A 17054-nucleotide genomic window follows, 5' to 3' on the forward strand; every position below is an offset into this window, starting at 1 on the left:
ATGCTGGGGATGCAGTGTGGATGGGTAGTGTCACAGTGGGGACCTACTGACACTGGTCGAGGAGGAGGGATTATTCCAATGGAAATCGTTTGTATTACCACTAGGGTGTGGGGGCAATGCTACTGGGGATCTATAGCCACCGGGAAAGGGGTGTGGGAATTTTACAATAGGGGTCTATAGACACTGAGGGGGGGGGGGGGGGGGGGGGGTTCCCCCTACTCATAGTTGTTGTTTTTTCTCAATTATTTTTTTTTTTAAATTAAATATTTGACTAAAATGAATTTCAATTTTGAGGGCCTTCTGGTAAAAAAAAGTCAGTTAAGTGGTTATGATAGATTATTAGCATATAATAGTTATCTGTTTCTATTTTTTATTGATTTCAATGTTCGTGGTGTGCTGATACATGTTGAATGTTTAGTTTTCACAGTATACTGTCCCATGTCCGATTTTATTGCTTCATGCCCATTACTATATGGTGAAAAATGAACTTCATCACTTTTATTTGAATAAATTACTTTATTTGATAATCTTTTATTAAACTGTGCATTTACATGGTGAAATAATAGAGAAAGCCTCCAAGAGCTCCAACAGCCATCGCTGTCTTATGACTCAGACAGATATCTAGGGAGAGAACATAAGAAAAACAAGTAGTCATGTGTCATAAGAGATCACAGTTATTAATGATTCAAGACATTATTCAATAGACTGACAATTTAAATAGAACCACCAAAATCTATAAAGTGGACCTGTTATTTACACACACAACGGGCAATTGACACAGACAGTTGTATTGATGTTTTTAACACATTAAGGGCTAGCTGCATCATCGCTTGGAAAGTGATAAAATGGAGAGTGAAAAAGTACCACCCAATCAGGTCCTAACTACCATGTCACAGGCTGTGTTTGAAAAATGGCAGTTAGGAGCTGATTGGCTGGTACTTTTTCACTCTCCATTTTATCACTTTCCAAGTGATGATGCATCTGGACCTAAACCTTTAACATGTCTGTCTGAAGGGCCAGTGGTTAGGAGCCATTGTCTGGGATTCTACTAATTCATGAGCCCTAATAAGAGTGTGAGAATTCTATGTTCTGGCAGGAATGTGCTCCCTGGGCTCATGGGAAGAATTGTATAACATCATCAGCATATACTGTAGCATAAACTGCCTTTTAACAGCAGTGGTCCTGATTAGCTCTGGGAGATTACACCACTTCAAATTGCATGTCATTATAGATAGACTAGTAAAAGTAAAAACCTTCCTCAATCATTCAAACAGCTAAAGAAACTTGGTCTCACTATTAGCCTACAGTTATCAACAACAAAGGATACGGATTATATCTGCTATAGTGTACATGCTACTAATAAACATAACAAGCCCTGTATCTTTTCTGGCTCCACCTACTTTTGTCACATCACTCCTGAAAGTGTTCTATTCTAATCTCTCAGTAATACTGCAGGTAGCACAGGGGTTCTGTGGTTGTACTGCTGCCTTTGGTTTCAGTAGGATGCATCTTACAGTATGTATGTGTGAGAGGACAGCGGGTTGGGGGGACAGGGGAGGTCACTCGCCTCCGTTCCCCCCAGACAGCGGCGGCGTTGCGGCGGGTTTCCAGCGTGGAGGGGCTTGCATCCGGTGGGATTCAAGCCCCTCCAATCACGGCGCGGCGAGGCGGGGATGGCGACGGGCGGGAGCCAATCAGGGCTCGCGCCCGGTCAGCCAATAGGAGCATGCCGCGACGAGCCAATCAGGGCTCGTCGCGTCATAGCGCCGCCCCCTCCCAGCGTCTTATAACAGACGCGGCGGAGCGGGAGCAGTCAGTCGGCGCCGGGGACGGAGCGGTGAAGAGCTCCAGAAGAAGAAGAGAAGACGCGTCGGTCGAGCGGAGGAAGCGGCGGCGGCAGCGGCCGGGAAGAAGAAGAAGAGGCGCCAGAAGAAGCTGGAAGAGGCCCCCGCGGAGAGTGTCAGGCGACGCCCGAGAAGAGGACATCGGGACGGCAGCGGAAGAGGAGCCCACTAGGAATTCCGGAGGAGAGTGCCGCGGTGTGTGGGAGGCAAAAGAGCTAACGAAGCTCCCCACCGCGGCCTCTCCCTACGGCCTGGTAAGCGGCCTCGAGCCGAGTCTCCTACCCTCCCTGGACCACCGGGTGTTCGGGCACTAGGCCCGTGAGCATAGTCAGGCCCTCCCGGCCTGTGGGCAGGTAACCGGGCCCTTCCGGCCCGTGGGCACCAGTGGTCGGCGCGTCTGGACCCGGGGGCCACGCGCAGTCGGGGCTCCACCCGGCCCGTGGCCTGTAGGCCCAGACCCGACCACTCCTTCACTCGGGGGGTTTGGGCGTTAGGCCCGAGCCACCCCCGGCCACACAGTCAGGCGGGCATTAGGCCCGGGGGCATAACAGGCAATAGGCCTGCGGGACTGTAGGGGGCATTAGGCCCTAGGGTATCCGGGTCAGTTGGGGTAGGTACCTATAAGGTGACCCTGGGCACCAGGCCCAGGTCATCCGGCGGCACCGGCTAGGCGGGCACTAGGCCTGAGGCTGCAGTCAGGCATTAGGCCTGTGTCACGGCCAGGAAAAAGGGGGGAAGGAATCGAGGCCCTTAGACAGGGAGGCGTTTCTAATTCAGGCGGAGCCCCATCCTTTGGATACTCCGGCGAGTGAGCTGTGCGGCCGCTCGCGCGGGGTCCATAGCAGGCTGGGCACGGAGGGTCGGCTGACCCTCGCGTCTCGTATACGCCTTTGAGGTGGGGAGGGGCCGTGGAGAGTTTGCCTCCACTGGGGCGAGGTAGCAGGACCTGCGTCGGACCGGATGGTAAAGGTACTCATTTATATTGTATTCACACTGAACCTGTATTTGCTTGACCTGTTGACGGAGATTAGGTGAAGTAGCCAACCAAGTTAAACCGTTGTAGTTCATAGTAGTTAGGCTCAGTTTTGTTGTTAGCCATTGTTTAGTTGTAGGGAGGCTGCTGTCATTCTCTCCCCAGGAGCGGAAGTTCGCGTCAAGCAAGCTGACAAGAGTACCAGTGTGAGTATTCTCTGTGAGTGTGTGTCCTTGTCTGTGTTGAGCGCCGGTCGCGAGACCCCGCTAGGCCTAGCGGGCTCGATCCCACCTCGGTGCGCAAGTGCCAAATAGGTGACGATTTGGGTGGCTGAGGCCCACGGGCCGATGATGACATTCGCCTAACCGGTGAACGTCGCGGCCACCCCGGTGTGCCACTTATTCCCTTTCGGAGGAAGGAGTGGGCACGCAGTGAGAATATTCCTTGTCTCCTCTAGCCGCCGATTTCCAGACTGAGTCCCGGGCGGAGGTCCCGAAGAGGAGTCCTTCCTTGCCGAGGCTGAGTGGGACGGAGTGTGCGGCGCAGACGGAGGTAAGCAGTGGTCTACTTGCACGGTCGCAGGTTTTACACCACCTCGGCAACCTTACATATGTTCATTTTGCATGAGCTCCCTTTGATCCTTAGGTTTCATTCAGTTGCTCTGGTTTCCTCCCATCGTACAAAAACAGAATGGTAAATTAATAGGATTCTGGGAAAAAATGGCTATATTTTGTGCACATGAAGTGCCTTTTGGTATGGAAATTCCATGGTAAGCTCCACTAGTGTGCTTGGAAAGATGTGTCTAATTGCACAGTGCTATAAAATAAAGCAGAATGTATACTAAAGCTCCCAAGTGTTATTTTGCTTTCAGAATCCCCATAGTCTACTATTGCAGTCATGGTGGTCAGATTTTATTTATTTAAATAAGCTTAAAGCACTCTAGATTGCTATTTGTATTGCTACCATTTCAGCCCCTGCTTTGAATATAAAATATATCCTTATAGAGCATTTACCAGGCTATAGGGTTGGAAACACAGCAAATGTTGTTTGTTTATTTTGTTGTAGAAAAATGCCATTTTGAACAATAAAAATGAGTGATTATAGATAATATAATATGAAATATCCTCAAGCTTCATGCTTTAGTAATTAAGGGGTCTATGGAGTAAACCTTGGAGAGAGATGAAGTGGATTGAGATAAAGTGCCAACCAACCAACTTCTGTCATTTTTCAAACAAAGGGCTAGATGCATCATCGCTTGGAGAGTGATAAAATGGAGAGAGAGAAAACACCAGCCAATCAGCTCCTAACTCCCATGTCACAGGCTGTGTTTCTACTTTATCACTTTCCATTTTATCACTCTTCAAGCGATGATGCATCTAGACAGAGTCTGTAACATGGCAGTTTGGAGCTGATTGGCTGGTACTCTATCTCCAAGGCTTAGTACATAGGCCCCTAACTCTTGTATGACAGATCGGTCCTTTTGGCAGCACAAACTCAGCCTTGTTGCTACTTAGATCTGTGAACACGTATTTACTGTAACATTTGTTAAGTAAATTATGTGATAGTGGAAATAATGTGATAAGTCATACCTCCCAACTGTCCCGCTATTCGGACCCTGTCCCGCTGTCCCACCCGCGTGCAGCAGTGTCCCGCGGATGGGTGGTCAGTTGGGGAAGGCTTTGATCACCCGCTACTCTGCTCTGCAAAGCAGCTGGTGATCACTGAATACATTCTGTGCGCACGTGCACGGCATGTATTCAGTGCCAGGAGGGGAGCGGGGGCCTCCCAGCTGCACAGGGAGCGCTGGGCACGCCCCCAAAAGGCAGGAAAATGTCCCGTTTGGCGAGACCACGCCCACTCGAGCGAGGTCACGCCTCCTTTTCGGGTCGTGCTTTCATCCAGCCGAAAGTTGGGAGTTATGGATAAGCTGTATTTGAGAGGCTGTAGTTTTGGTCAACATATGGGGGTAGATTTAATAAAACTTTGAAAAATGAAAAGTGGATGTGTTGCCTATTGTAAACAGTAAGATTCTGTCTCTAATTTTCAAGGACACAATATCGATATGTTTGCTAATTTAGAATCTGATTGGTTGTTCTGGACAACAGCACCAGTTTTCATTTTCAGGAGCTTTAGTAAATCTACTTCATAGCATCTAACATGAACTGAACTAAAATTAAGTGAAATTTATAAAAATAACAAAATTGTCTACACAAATAACAATAAACAATGAACATATACATGTACCATGTACTTTTCCTATGCAATGTTGGAAGTCTAAATAATATAATATTAATGGAATCGATTATAACACAATAGATCAACGCAAGCATCTAGCACTAATAATATTAGCCTTAATCCATCAGAAGCCAGTTCGCAGGCGATGGTAATAAGTGACATAGAGGTTGATGTATCAAGCAGTGAAACGAGTGAAGAAGCACTGTAGGATAGTGAAGAATTGCCCATAGCAACCTATCAACTTTGAGATGGCATTTGTCAAATACATTCTATAAAATGGTAAATAGCATCTGATTGGTTGCTATGGGCAACTTCTCCACTGATCCACTTTCCCATTCATTTCACTACTTGTTACATCAACCTAAGTGTGCCGGAATCAGAGGTGGGTGCGACTTTATGCAAATGCCACTGCAAAGCCCTTCCCTGGTGTGCAAGACACCGCTGCAAAACCCTTCCCTGGTGTACAAGACACCGCTGCACAGCCCTTCCCTGGTGTGCAAGACACCACTGCAAAGCCCTTCCCTGGTGTGCAAGACACCGCTGCAAAACCCTTCCCTGGTGTACAAGACACTGCTGCACAGCCCTTCCCTGGTGTGCAAGACACCACTGCAAAGCCCTTCCCTGGTGTGCAAGACACCACTGCAAAGCCCTTCCCTGGTGTACAAGACACCGCTGCAAAGCCCTTCCCTGGTGTACAAGACACTGCTGCACAGCCCTTCCCTGGTGTACAAGACACCGCTGCAAAGCCCTTCCCTGGTGTACAAGACACTGCTGCAAAGCCCTTCCCTGGTGTACAAGACACCGCTGCAAATCCCTTCCCTGGTGTACAAGGCACCGCTGCAAAGCCCTTCCCTGGTGTACAAGACACCACTGCAAAGCCCTTCTCTGGTGTACAAGCCACCGCTGTAAAGCCCTTGGCTGGTGTACAAGGCACCGCTGCAAAGCCCTTCCCTGGTGTACAAGGCACTGCTGCAAAGCCCTTCCCTGGTGTACAAGGCACCGCTGCAAAGCCCTTCCCTGGTGTACAAGACACTGCTGCAAAGCCCTTCCGTGGTGTGCAAGATATTGCTGCAAAACCCTTCCCTGGTGTGCAATACACCATTGCAAAGCCCTTCCCTGGTGTGCAAGACACCGCTGCAAAGCCCTTCCCTGGTGTGCAAGACACTGCTGCAAAATCCTTCCCTCGTGTGCAACACACCACTGCAAAACCCTTCCCTGGTGTGCAAGACACCGCCGCAAAACCCTTTCTTATTGTGCAAGACACCGCTGCAAAGTCCTTCCCTGGTGTACAAGACACCACTGCAAAACCCTTCCCTGGTGTACAAGACACCACTGCAAAGCCCTTCCCTGGTGTACAAGACACCGCTGCAAAGCCCGTCCTTGGTGTACAAGACACCACTGCAAAGCCCTTCCCTGGTGTACAAGACACCAAGACACCGCTGCAAAACCCTTCCTTGGTGTATAAGACACCGCTGCAAAGCCCTTCCCTGGTGTACAAGACACTGCTGCAAAACCCTTCCCTGGTGTACAAGACACCACTGCAAAGCCCTTCCCTGGTGTGCAAGACACCGCTGCAAAACCCTTCCCTGGTGTACAAGACACCGCTGCAAAGCCCTTCCCTGGTGTACAAGACACCGCTGCAAAACCCTTCCCTGGTGTGCAAGACACTGCTGCAAAACCTTTCCCTGGTGTACAAAACACCGCTGCAAAGCCCTTCCCTGGTGTACAAGACAAGGACTGAGATGCCCACTTTCATCATCTGCATTAGTTGCACCATATAAACTTGCACCAGCCCTGTGACAGGTACAGATTTTTCATTTGTGCACACAGCTTAGCGACACGCTCGCGACACACAATTATTTTTGTACATACAATATATACTGTATAATAAGAATCTATATGTTACTGATATTTGTTGTTGATTAAAGCCAGTTCTCTTTTGTCCATTTTTCTGGAAGAGGATTTATCATGTTCAATAATTTCCACATCAGTGCAGTGATATAAAGTTTTTGTTAATGGAACTTACACCAAATTTGTATACATACCTAAAAACATTCTCTCTCTCCTTTTAACTCTTTTTGGAAAATAATTTATTTTATCAGATTTCATTGTAATACCATTTTCACCTACATGAATTGAAAAATAAGAATATTAATATTAAACGTACAACAGTAAGTACTGTAATTCTGTTTGCAGTTACAGCATGTAACAACAGCTATTCAGCTACTGAGATAGAAAAGAATAGAGAATGCCAGAGAGTGTAACAATAATAGATATAAGAATGTTTGTGTCGGGTATTGTCTCCAGAAAGAACTGACTCATATGCATAACAGAGCAGCAGTGAATGGATGAGGTGCTTCCGACTATGGGGGTCATTCCAAGTTGATCGCACGCTGCAACTTTTTGCAGTCCATGCTATCAACTAGACGCCGCCTATGGGGGAGTGTTTTTTTGCATAGTATGGCTGCGATCGCTTGTGCAGCCCTGCTATGCAAAAAAGTTTTGTACAGAACAAGACCAGGGTAGGAGCTAGAGTTGACGCCCCGGAATGCCTTCCTCCTGTTAATCTTCTGAGACCGTTTTCTTCGCTAGTGGCGTCGCCGGGCAACAATGTGCCTGCACAATGTGGCCGCAGCGCATGCGCAGTTCCGACCCGATGGCACAGCAGCATGTGATCGGGTCGGAATGACCCCCAATGTACAAGCTTGACATGAAACTGCCCCGATAAATAAATGTTTAAGTATAATATCATAGGGGTAAATTTACTGTACTAAGAATCGGTTTTGCCATCTATACAATCTGTTGGACACCACCGTTGGATTGCTGTCAAAAATTCCTGTATTTATTAACCATCATTTTTGAGCATCAATAGAAGTCAATGGCATGTCCACTGAATATTTTCTTTCTGAAGCCTAGGTGTTTCTAATATAATCTGCCGTCAATCTGCAGTGGATTTAAAGCACTGCACAGATCTGTGCAAACTCTGTATTATGATTAAGATTTAAAAGGGTTAAAATAAAAATTAAAAAAACTACCTCTGAGCCTAGGCTGATATTGAAAATGAGGGGGAAAATGGCATGGGGTCCCACCTATTGTCCAATGACCAGCACTAGGCTGAACTAGTCGGGTCAGCTGACAATATAGTATGGGGATACACATTGTAGGGTCCCTCCATCATATTGGCAACCAGCCTCCAACTGGTCAGCCTAGGGCTGAAATCGCTAGGGAAATGGGGACCTCTAAAAATCATCTGCATAGTGCTTCACACCAACTCGCCCTATAGGCTTTTCAGTGGGGTCTAATCCTAATGCTTAGTAAATACAGAGTTTCTATTGTTATCTATGTTAAATACTTGATAATTGGTCTGATGGCATATTGCCGTCTAAACTATGTTATTTTCTGCAAATTTCTCTCTGAATTACCTTTAGTTATTCTCAGAATTGTAAATCCAACAGGAAAATCGCAAAAAACACAAACTTGACGCTTAGTAAATTTATCCCATAGTGATTTAGGAAATCCAGTATATGGCGCTAATTGATAGCCCAAACCTCAGGATCTTCTACTGATAACTTTGTCCAAATGATAAGGAAATGTATATAATGTCTATTGCACTGGTGGATTTAGGGGGGGGGGGGGGGGGGGCGATGGGGGCATTTGCCCCCCTACAGCTCCATACCACTTGCTGCTGTATTGTATGTAGAATGCTCCTCATTCTCCTCATCTGTGCCCATGTGCAGCCACCACTGGCTCCCGTCCACCACAACAGCAGCCAATCTACTGTCTCTGGTCTAGCTCATGTGGCGCAGGCGGCTCACCCCAACTCAGCAGCCGGGGAGCATGTCTGTGAAGCCAGATCGAGCGCACAGGAGAGTGGGGGTGACAGGCTGAGCAGTATGTAAGTTGCCAGAGGAGAAGTCGAGCAAGCACTCTGGGCAGATGTGGATGTGCAGTCTCTGCCAGACATGTCATCTCAGCTGTGGGAAGCCTCCATGTGAGAAGCAGTGGGTAAGGAACATGGGGCAAGCGGCACATATGCTTAGGCAGTGGTGGATTTAGCCTATACAATTTCATCTTTAGGTCTGACTGCCTGTATCTGAACATTGTAGCTGCCAGCTCTGTCTTTGCAGCAGATACAGGAGACTGCTCTCTCTCTCTGACCCATCTCTTTCTCTCTCTCACCTGAGTCTGTCTCTCCTATGATCTCTCTCTCTCTCTCTCTCTCTGACCCCTGTCTGTCTCTCCACTGATCTCTCTCTCTGACCCACCTGTCTCTCCACTGATCTCTCTCTCTGACCTCTGTCTGTCTCTCCACTGATCTCTCTTTCTCTGACACCTCTCTCTCTCTCTCCCTCTCCTGATCTTTCACTCAATGATCTCTATATCGCTCGCTCTGACCTATCTGTCTCTCCACTGATCTCTCTCTCTCTCTCTCTCTCTGACCCATCTGTCTCTTCACTGATCTCTCTGTCTCTCTCTGACCCATCTGTCTCTCTCTCTCAATGACCCCTGATCTCTCTCTCTCTTTCTCTCTCTCTCTGGGATGAGAAGTGGGAGGAGATGGGGAGGAGACAGGATTCATTCATAAACGCACCCCCCGTCCTACAAGAAAAGTCTGGATCCAGCCCTGGTATATTGTCTAATTTCTTAGAAGTGCTATTTGTTCTCCGTGTTCATTGGTTTCCAATCCTGTCTGGAATTGGTTCTCCAATGTGATATCCCAAGGCAGCAAGGCCAAACACCTATTAACATTACCTCTCACCCATGTAACACTCTTAACACATAGCTTGTGCTTCTTATTAACACTTACTAACACTTTAATCTCTCACTAGTGTTGTGACTTGAGGCACTTGCCTGTGCTGACTTGGGAGGAACCATGCCCAGGACTTGTATCTTAGTGTTAGGGACCCACTTGATGATAAGGTCACCTGGATGCATTGGTGGGTCCATAGATTTTTGACCCCAAATTATGCCAAGCACCTCATTTTGCTCTATTTTAAATTGCAGAGTTTACTATTATTATTGTTATTAGCAGTGCATGGTGCCTAGGGTGTGCACCTGCATATTTTGCATTTAATATTATTGCCATTTTAAATTCTACAGGCAAAATGACAGAAAATTGGCAGTTTTGAAAAGCTATTGGGGTATGGGATGGGCAGACATTCTACAGTAATTTACTCTTTCTCCTCCGCACATTAAATCTGCTTTTGGCCTGTGACAAACGGTGGTGCAGGAGCCTATATGCCAGAGGTTCACAAACTGTGTGCCGTGGCTCCCTGGGGTGCCTCGGGACACTTGCAGGGGTGCCCTGGGTTGGTGGTCCAGGACCAATTCAAATGATTCATGGTCAATATAATAGGCAAAACCAGTGCTGGTGGCTGCCAGTCATAAAATATGTGGCCAAACAGAAGCAAATCTTGTTCCTCACCCCACATCTGACCCTAAGGATGACATATAAACGTGATCTACTTAATGTAATATTTCTTTCTAAATTTCTCAATAAGAAATTTTTGGCCTAGGGGTGCCGTGAAAAAAATTCTGATATTCTAGGGCGCCGTGATTCAAAAAAGTTTGGAAACCACTGCTATATGCACTGAACACACTGCACTACTATATGAAACCAAGATCCTGCACTGGCAGACTGGAATCTATGCAGAGGAAATGTGATCATTTACCAGTTCCGTCACTCATTATTTCTCTACTGTTTCCATGACAGCCCTAGTATAGCAGACACAGGGACAAACACAAAAACATAAACAGGAATTTTGATTGTAATAGTGTTTTAGCCTAATCTGAAGGGACAAGGCAAAAAAAAAGGTGATAAAGATACCTGACCAAGCACCCCTTAGCTTTGTGTAGTCTATGCAGCAGCTGTTATAGAATAGTCAGTCATCCAATAATATAGACACAACAATATGCAATGTTATCTTTTTGTGATAATCTGAAGGGAGGTCTCATTACAGGAATATAGGTGTGTGTGTGTGTGTGTGTGTGTGTGTGTGTGTGTGTGTGTATATTTTCAGTAGCTAAGACGTACTTTTTTCAAAAGAATACACTCAGCTAGTGTTGTGATACTGAAAATGTAGTTTATTTTGCAACTTAAGAATAGAACTTCAGCCACCAACCTTTAAAGACACCTAACATACAGATGTAGACATGCTTATCTTTGCAGCGATGCAGCTTGCTGCATGGTGTGTCAGGCTGCGACTAAAGGAATTAATAAAAGGGATCGCCAGCTGCAAACAGTCGCTGACAGTGGGGAGACAGTGAAAATTTGGTGAGAATTGATCAGAGATGCGTGGAAAATATACTGCCTCACCTGCCATAGACTTTTTACTCTGGAGTTTGGACTATAAAATGATTAGAATAATAAAATAAAGAGAAGTCTTTGTATTTTTCATATACTTTATACAGTCAAAATTCTAGAGCAAATGCTAGTTTGACAGGAAAGGCTCTGCCTCACCCCAATGCACGTCACTGGCCGGAACGGCGTGGAATTGTGTTCTATCAGTTGTAGAACGCGTTCCACCCACCCACCTTGTTCGGCCACAGCATCTACTACAGGCAGCTGCCTGATTATGGAAGAGGCCAGCTTCTTTCTGGCAGCCCTGCTGTGTGCCGTCACTACAGACAGTGATTAATTTGGCCCACCTCTTCCAGACCCCCTTGAATGGCGGTGGCAGTGCTGGGAATGAGACAGCGCAGTGATATTATCACACGTCTGTCTCTCCTGAGTCCTGCCACATGAAGTGGAGCATTGAGTGGACCAGTAGCCAGAGATTGAATTAGACTGTGAGTCAGTTGGGGTCATTCAGGTGTGGTTGTTTTTCCTACTCCTGTTGCAATGATTTGCCTATGCAATTGCGAGTGTATACTAATATGGGCAGAAGGTAACCAGTGCAAAAGAATGCCCACTGCAATCGCATCATTTGTATATGGCACCACATGATTGTGGAAACATCACTTACTTCAACACACATTGGGTTGCCATGCAGAGCCTGAGTACTTCTGCAGACGTACATGCTGAGCTGAACTCTCGGGACACACAGGCCTCTCCTGTAGCAAGTGTGATCACAGCTGCTAATGTATGCACGCCCAGAAAATAATGTCCAAATGGCCATGACACACCTTTGCTCGTTCTGACCACTCCCCGTTACCACTCCAAAATGCTGATATCCTGTCACTCACAACCTTACTGTGACCGCACTCGCGAATCACTCACTGCACGAAGTCACTTCAGCTCATATGCATGCGCAGTGCAAAAGAAAAATCAATCAATATGGTACAACAGCTGCTTTACATCCGCGCCTGAATGATTGCCTTTGTGCGGCCTTGTGTACTGGAGTAGACTCACTCAGTCACCCCAGAGCAGCCAGGCAGTGTGTGTCACTCAGTGTATGTGTGGGGCACTCTGTGTGTGTGTGTGTGTGTGTGTGTGTGTGTGTGTGTGTGTGTGTGGCGCAGAGTGTGTGTGTGCATGGATCATCTTTTCTAATAGGCATCCATGGGAATGGTTGGGGGGTGAGTTCCACCTCCTCTCTAGGACCACTTTAAGCACTGGGCATATCTATAATATAGCAGCGCTGCAGAAAATATTGGGAAAATGGTGTTGTTACCATTTGCGCATGTAGAGAACTCTAAGTGCCAGATAAAGAAATCACAGTACATGATATCATGGATAATGGCCATCAGCATTTAAATATGCAAATTTGAAGATTGTGATAACAAGACAACATCATAAAAGATTTAATTTAAAGTAATGTTTTGGTGTGTTTTGATTTCATTTTTTGTTACAGGTGAACTACACGTCCCATTGTACCTTGGATGCCAGGGCATGCCTGTACTTGTAGAGCTACACTGGGAAGAAAATCCTAGGAGGTCAGCATTTTTTTTTCTAGTCTATGGTCTGAACCTCCTGAATTATTGCCACATGATTGGCTAATTCGTTTATATACAGTATATATAGCAGCCAAAATTGTGATCACTTTTCGTGTTCAGAAATAAAAACAGATTTCCATTAGTATTCAGAGTTGGCAGCACCTATGTGACTGCACCTCCCTCAACCATCAGCTTCTGAAAGTAGCAATCATCATCACATATTGGCACCTGCTTTATCCTTGTATGTGCTTGCCTCGGAATATTGGCAGATTATGTAGGTCATGATATAGGTGCTAGAAATGTGTGATGTCAGTCTACAGTGTAGATGCTACATGATACTGTAGATAACTTAAACAGGTCTTTGGTTTATTAACCAGACAGAAGATGTTAGTAGGATGACACTGGGCTAATGCAGCAGGTACACAATGCACAATGGATGTGCCAGATCCAGCTAGGAAATTATATAGTAGCACAGGTTGTGGATGGACAAATGAGAGCACACACCTGTGTGTATACATATAGTGGTGGTAGTGGAGTACGCACACATTGGCATACAGGGCCATAACTAGGGTGGTGCTGCCAGTGTTGCTACACAGAGCATAGATGCCCAGTGAGCGGAACTGGCCACCACCACCTACCTAGGTCTGTAAGTGCCCCCACAGCCTAGCAATCACTGCAATGTATATTAGTATATGTATATTAAGATAAATAAATCTCCAGTTCCAGAAGGACTTCACCCAAGGGTTCTTATGGAGTTTAACTAAGAACTAGCAAGGCCTCTATATTTGATTTTCTATGATTCAATTACTTTAGGCATGATACCAAAGGACAGGCGAATAGCAGAGGTAGTCCCAATATTCAAAAAGGGAATTAAATCTCATCCTGGTAACTATAGACCAGTAAGTTTGACATCTATAGTGGGGAAATTACTGAAAGGTATAACAAGGGATAGCATTCAGGAATACTTGGAAACCTCCAAGGTTATTAATAGGAACCAGCATGGTTTTGTGATTGACAGGTCATGTCAAACTAACTTAATTAGAAAGTGAGTGAAAATATTGATCAGGGAAAGGCAGTGAATGTGGTCTATTTAGATTTTGCAAAAGTCTTCGACACAGTGCCACACATTAGACTGATTTTCAAATTAAGAGACCTTGGTTTAGCAAACAATATTTGTACTTGGGTAAGTAATTGGCTGGATAACAGGGAACAGCGAGTGGTGGTTAATGGGATGTTTTCCGACTGGACCCAAGTACTCGGTGGAATACCGCAAGGGTCTGTACTACAGCCACTACTGTTTAACATATTTATTACTGACCTAGGAGAAGATCTGAAAGCACAGTGTAAATTTTTGCAGATGATACTAAACTGTAAAGAATAATTACTTCAGACAAGGATGTTGAGTCTCCAAAAAATGACCTATTTAAATTAGAAGTTTGGGCAGATAATTAGAGAATGAGGTTCAATATAGATAAATGTAAAGTTATGCACTTTGGGACTAAAAACAATCATGCAAGCTACAGTATAAACTAAATGGGAAAAATGTAGGGGAAACGGCAGTTGAAAAGGATTTGGGGGTGCTCATTGATAATAGAGCATATTAGTAGCATTACCCAGTGTCATAGTGCAGCATCAAGAGCAAATAAGTGTTAGCATGCATAAAGCGGGGAATTGAATCAAGGGATGAGAGTGTAATTCTGCTTTTGTACAAATCATTGGTACAGCTGCACCTTGAATATTGTGTGCAGTTTTGGGCACCGCTCCACAAAAAAGACATATTTGAAACTTGAAAGAGTTCTGAGGCGAGCTACCAAATTGATTAAGGGGTTAGAGGCACTGGATTATGAGGAAAGGCTTACTAGGATAGATATGTTCACACTCGAAAAAGAGACATTATTAAGACATTATTAATATTTACAAATATATAAAGGGACAATACAAGGATCTATCAGGAGATTTGTTTATTGAAAAATCTCTACACAGGACACGTGGACACCGTCTGAGGTTAGAGGAGAGGAGATTTTATACCCAACGAAGGAAAGGAGGAAAGGATTCTTCACAGTAAGAGCACTAAGGATTTGGAATTCACTGCCTGAGAAGGTAGTAATGGAGGACTTAATCAATATGTTTAAAAATGGATTAAATAAATTCCTAACTGAAAGAAATATCCAAGCATATAGCAATTAAAGTGAGTGTATTTTAGAAAAAGCATGATTTAAAGTGTTAGTTAGACTTAATAACTTAACTTCATCTGGGTCAGTATAGGAAAATAGTGTTAAAAACAGATTAGTGTAAGAATGATAAAAAAAGGTTGAACTAGATGGACATTTTGTATTTTTTCAACCTCAATAACCATGTTACTATGTAGTAGTGGTGCGCCCGGCTCCTTCTCTGCCGGGTGAACCGCTACTACTATACACTGCAGAGGTAGCAGGTAGTGACTGCCTCTGGCAGGATTGGACAGTCTACAGCTGTCTCTTATGTGGTTTGTGGCTCGGTCACCCATGCAGCCCGACCTTTGGGTTCTAGAGGCTGGGTGCTGCTGACAGCTGGCTGCTCTCCAACTGCACTAGGTTCCAGAAGCGCACTCCAGAGGTCACATTCATATCCCAGCACTGATTCAGGGAAAGAAGCTGCTCTGTCACCTGGGTGATTCTCTACTTCATCTGCTGAAGGACTGTTATTGATATAGAGGGATTGCCCTTTCTGGATTCCCAATCCATCTACAGCACAGTACAGGAATGCTTACTATAGAGGACATTGCTAGCAGGGCTGTAGATAGGGTGATGCAGCTGGTGCCACTGCACAGAGCGCAGATGCCCTGTGGGTGGAACTGGCCACCACCATCGAATTCTGTAAGTGCCCCCACTGCTAAGTTCCTTCTCTGCCAAGTGCGCCGCTTCTACTATGCATTGCAGCAGGGAGCAGATAGTGTCTGTCCTCCTATTCTCCATCTCCAACAGAGTCTATTTGCCGACACCAATGTTCTTTCTGGCACAGGGCACCAAAATGTCTAGTTATGGCTCTGTTGGCATATATATATGTAGTGGTGTAGTGTTGGTGATACAATGGAACATGGAGGGTCATTGGCCAGAATAATGGCATTTCTCCATTATCGAGACTCTCTGGGATTTTCCTCTATGTAGGATGACCTGAAGACATGGATGTGCATTTGCAGTAGTGCATAAGGGTTGTTGTAAACTGGTGATAGAGGGCTGCGCTTATCGCTGTACTTAATATGGTCAGCTGCTAAGGAGGATGAAAAGGAAATCCACGTTTTCCTCAGTATGTGATTTACAACAAGAAAAAATACCTCCCAGCGCTATTTTTATAAAGTATTCTACCAACACTAATTACCAGAACACATTTTTATATCTGTGCGAGGCTATCTTGAATAAGAATCTAAAACTACTTCGTTCTTAAATACCAAGTATTTTTTCTTTATTGGTAAACAATTTAATTTAAAAATAGTGCAATACTTTTCCTTCTCAACATTAAAATTTCTCTGACGTCCTAGTGGATGCTGGGACTCCGTCAGGACCATGGGGAATAGCGGCTCCGCAGGAGACAGGGCACAAAATTTAAAAGTTTGACCACTAGGTGGTGTGTACTGGCTCCTCCCCCTATGACCCTCCTCCAAGCCTCAGTTAGGTTTTTGTGCCCGTCCGAGCAGGGTGCAATCTAGGTGGCTCTCCTAAAGAGCTGCTTAGAAAAAGTTTGTTAGGTTTTTTATTTTCAGTGAGTCCTGCTGGCAACAGGCTCACTGCAACGAGGGACTTAGGGGAGAAGAAGTGAACTCACCTGCGTGCAGGATGGATTTGCTTCTTAGGCTACTGGACACTAGCTCCAGAGGGACGATCACAGGTACAGCCTGGATGGGTCACCGGAGCCGCGCCGCCGACCCCCTTGCAGATGCCGAATAGAGAAGAGGTCCAGAAACCGGCGGCAGAAGACGTCTCAGTCTTCATGAGGTAGCGCACAGCACTGCAGCTGTGCGCCATTGCTCTCCGCACACTTCACACCAGCGGTCACTGAGGGTGCAGGGCGTTGGGGGGGGCGCCCTGGGCAGCAATGTAATATACCTATTCTGGCTAAAATATATCACATATAGCCCCTGGGGCTATATG

The 17054-nt window shown here is 45.7% G+C and overlaps 1 protein-coding gene across 1 annotated transcript in view; it reads right to left on the bottom strand.

Moving 5' to 3' along the window:
* Positions 1-540: 540 nt before the first annotated feature.
* The window catches only part of C7H16orf89 (chromosome 7 C16orf89 homolog), a 189610-nt gene continuing 173096 nt past the window's right edge, over positions 541-17054 (bottom strand). Inside the window, exons 7-8 of the mRNA XM_063932361.1 lie at positions 7098-7178; positions 541-621 (exon numbers count right to left, since the gene is read on the bottom strand). Of these exons, the coding sequence (XP_063788431.1) occupies positions 548-621; positions 7098-7178 (155 nt within the window). The 3' untranslated portion in view covers positions 541-547. The remainder of the gene's footprint in view (positions 622-7097; positions 7179-17054) is intronic.

This window comes from Pseudophryne corroboree, chromosome 7, assembly GCF_028390025.1.
Source record: "Pseudophryne corroboree isolate aPseCor3 chromosome 7, aPseCor3.hap2, whole genome shotgun sequence".
NCBI classification, from domain to species: Eukaryota; Metazoa; Chordata; class Amphibia; order Anura; family Myobatrachidae; genus Pseudophryne; species Pseudophryne corroboree.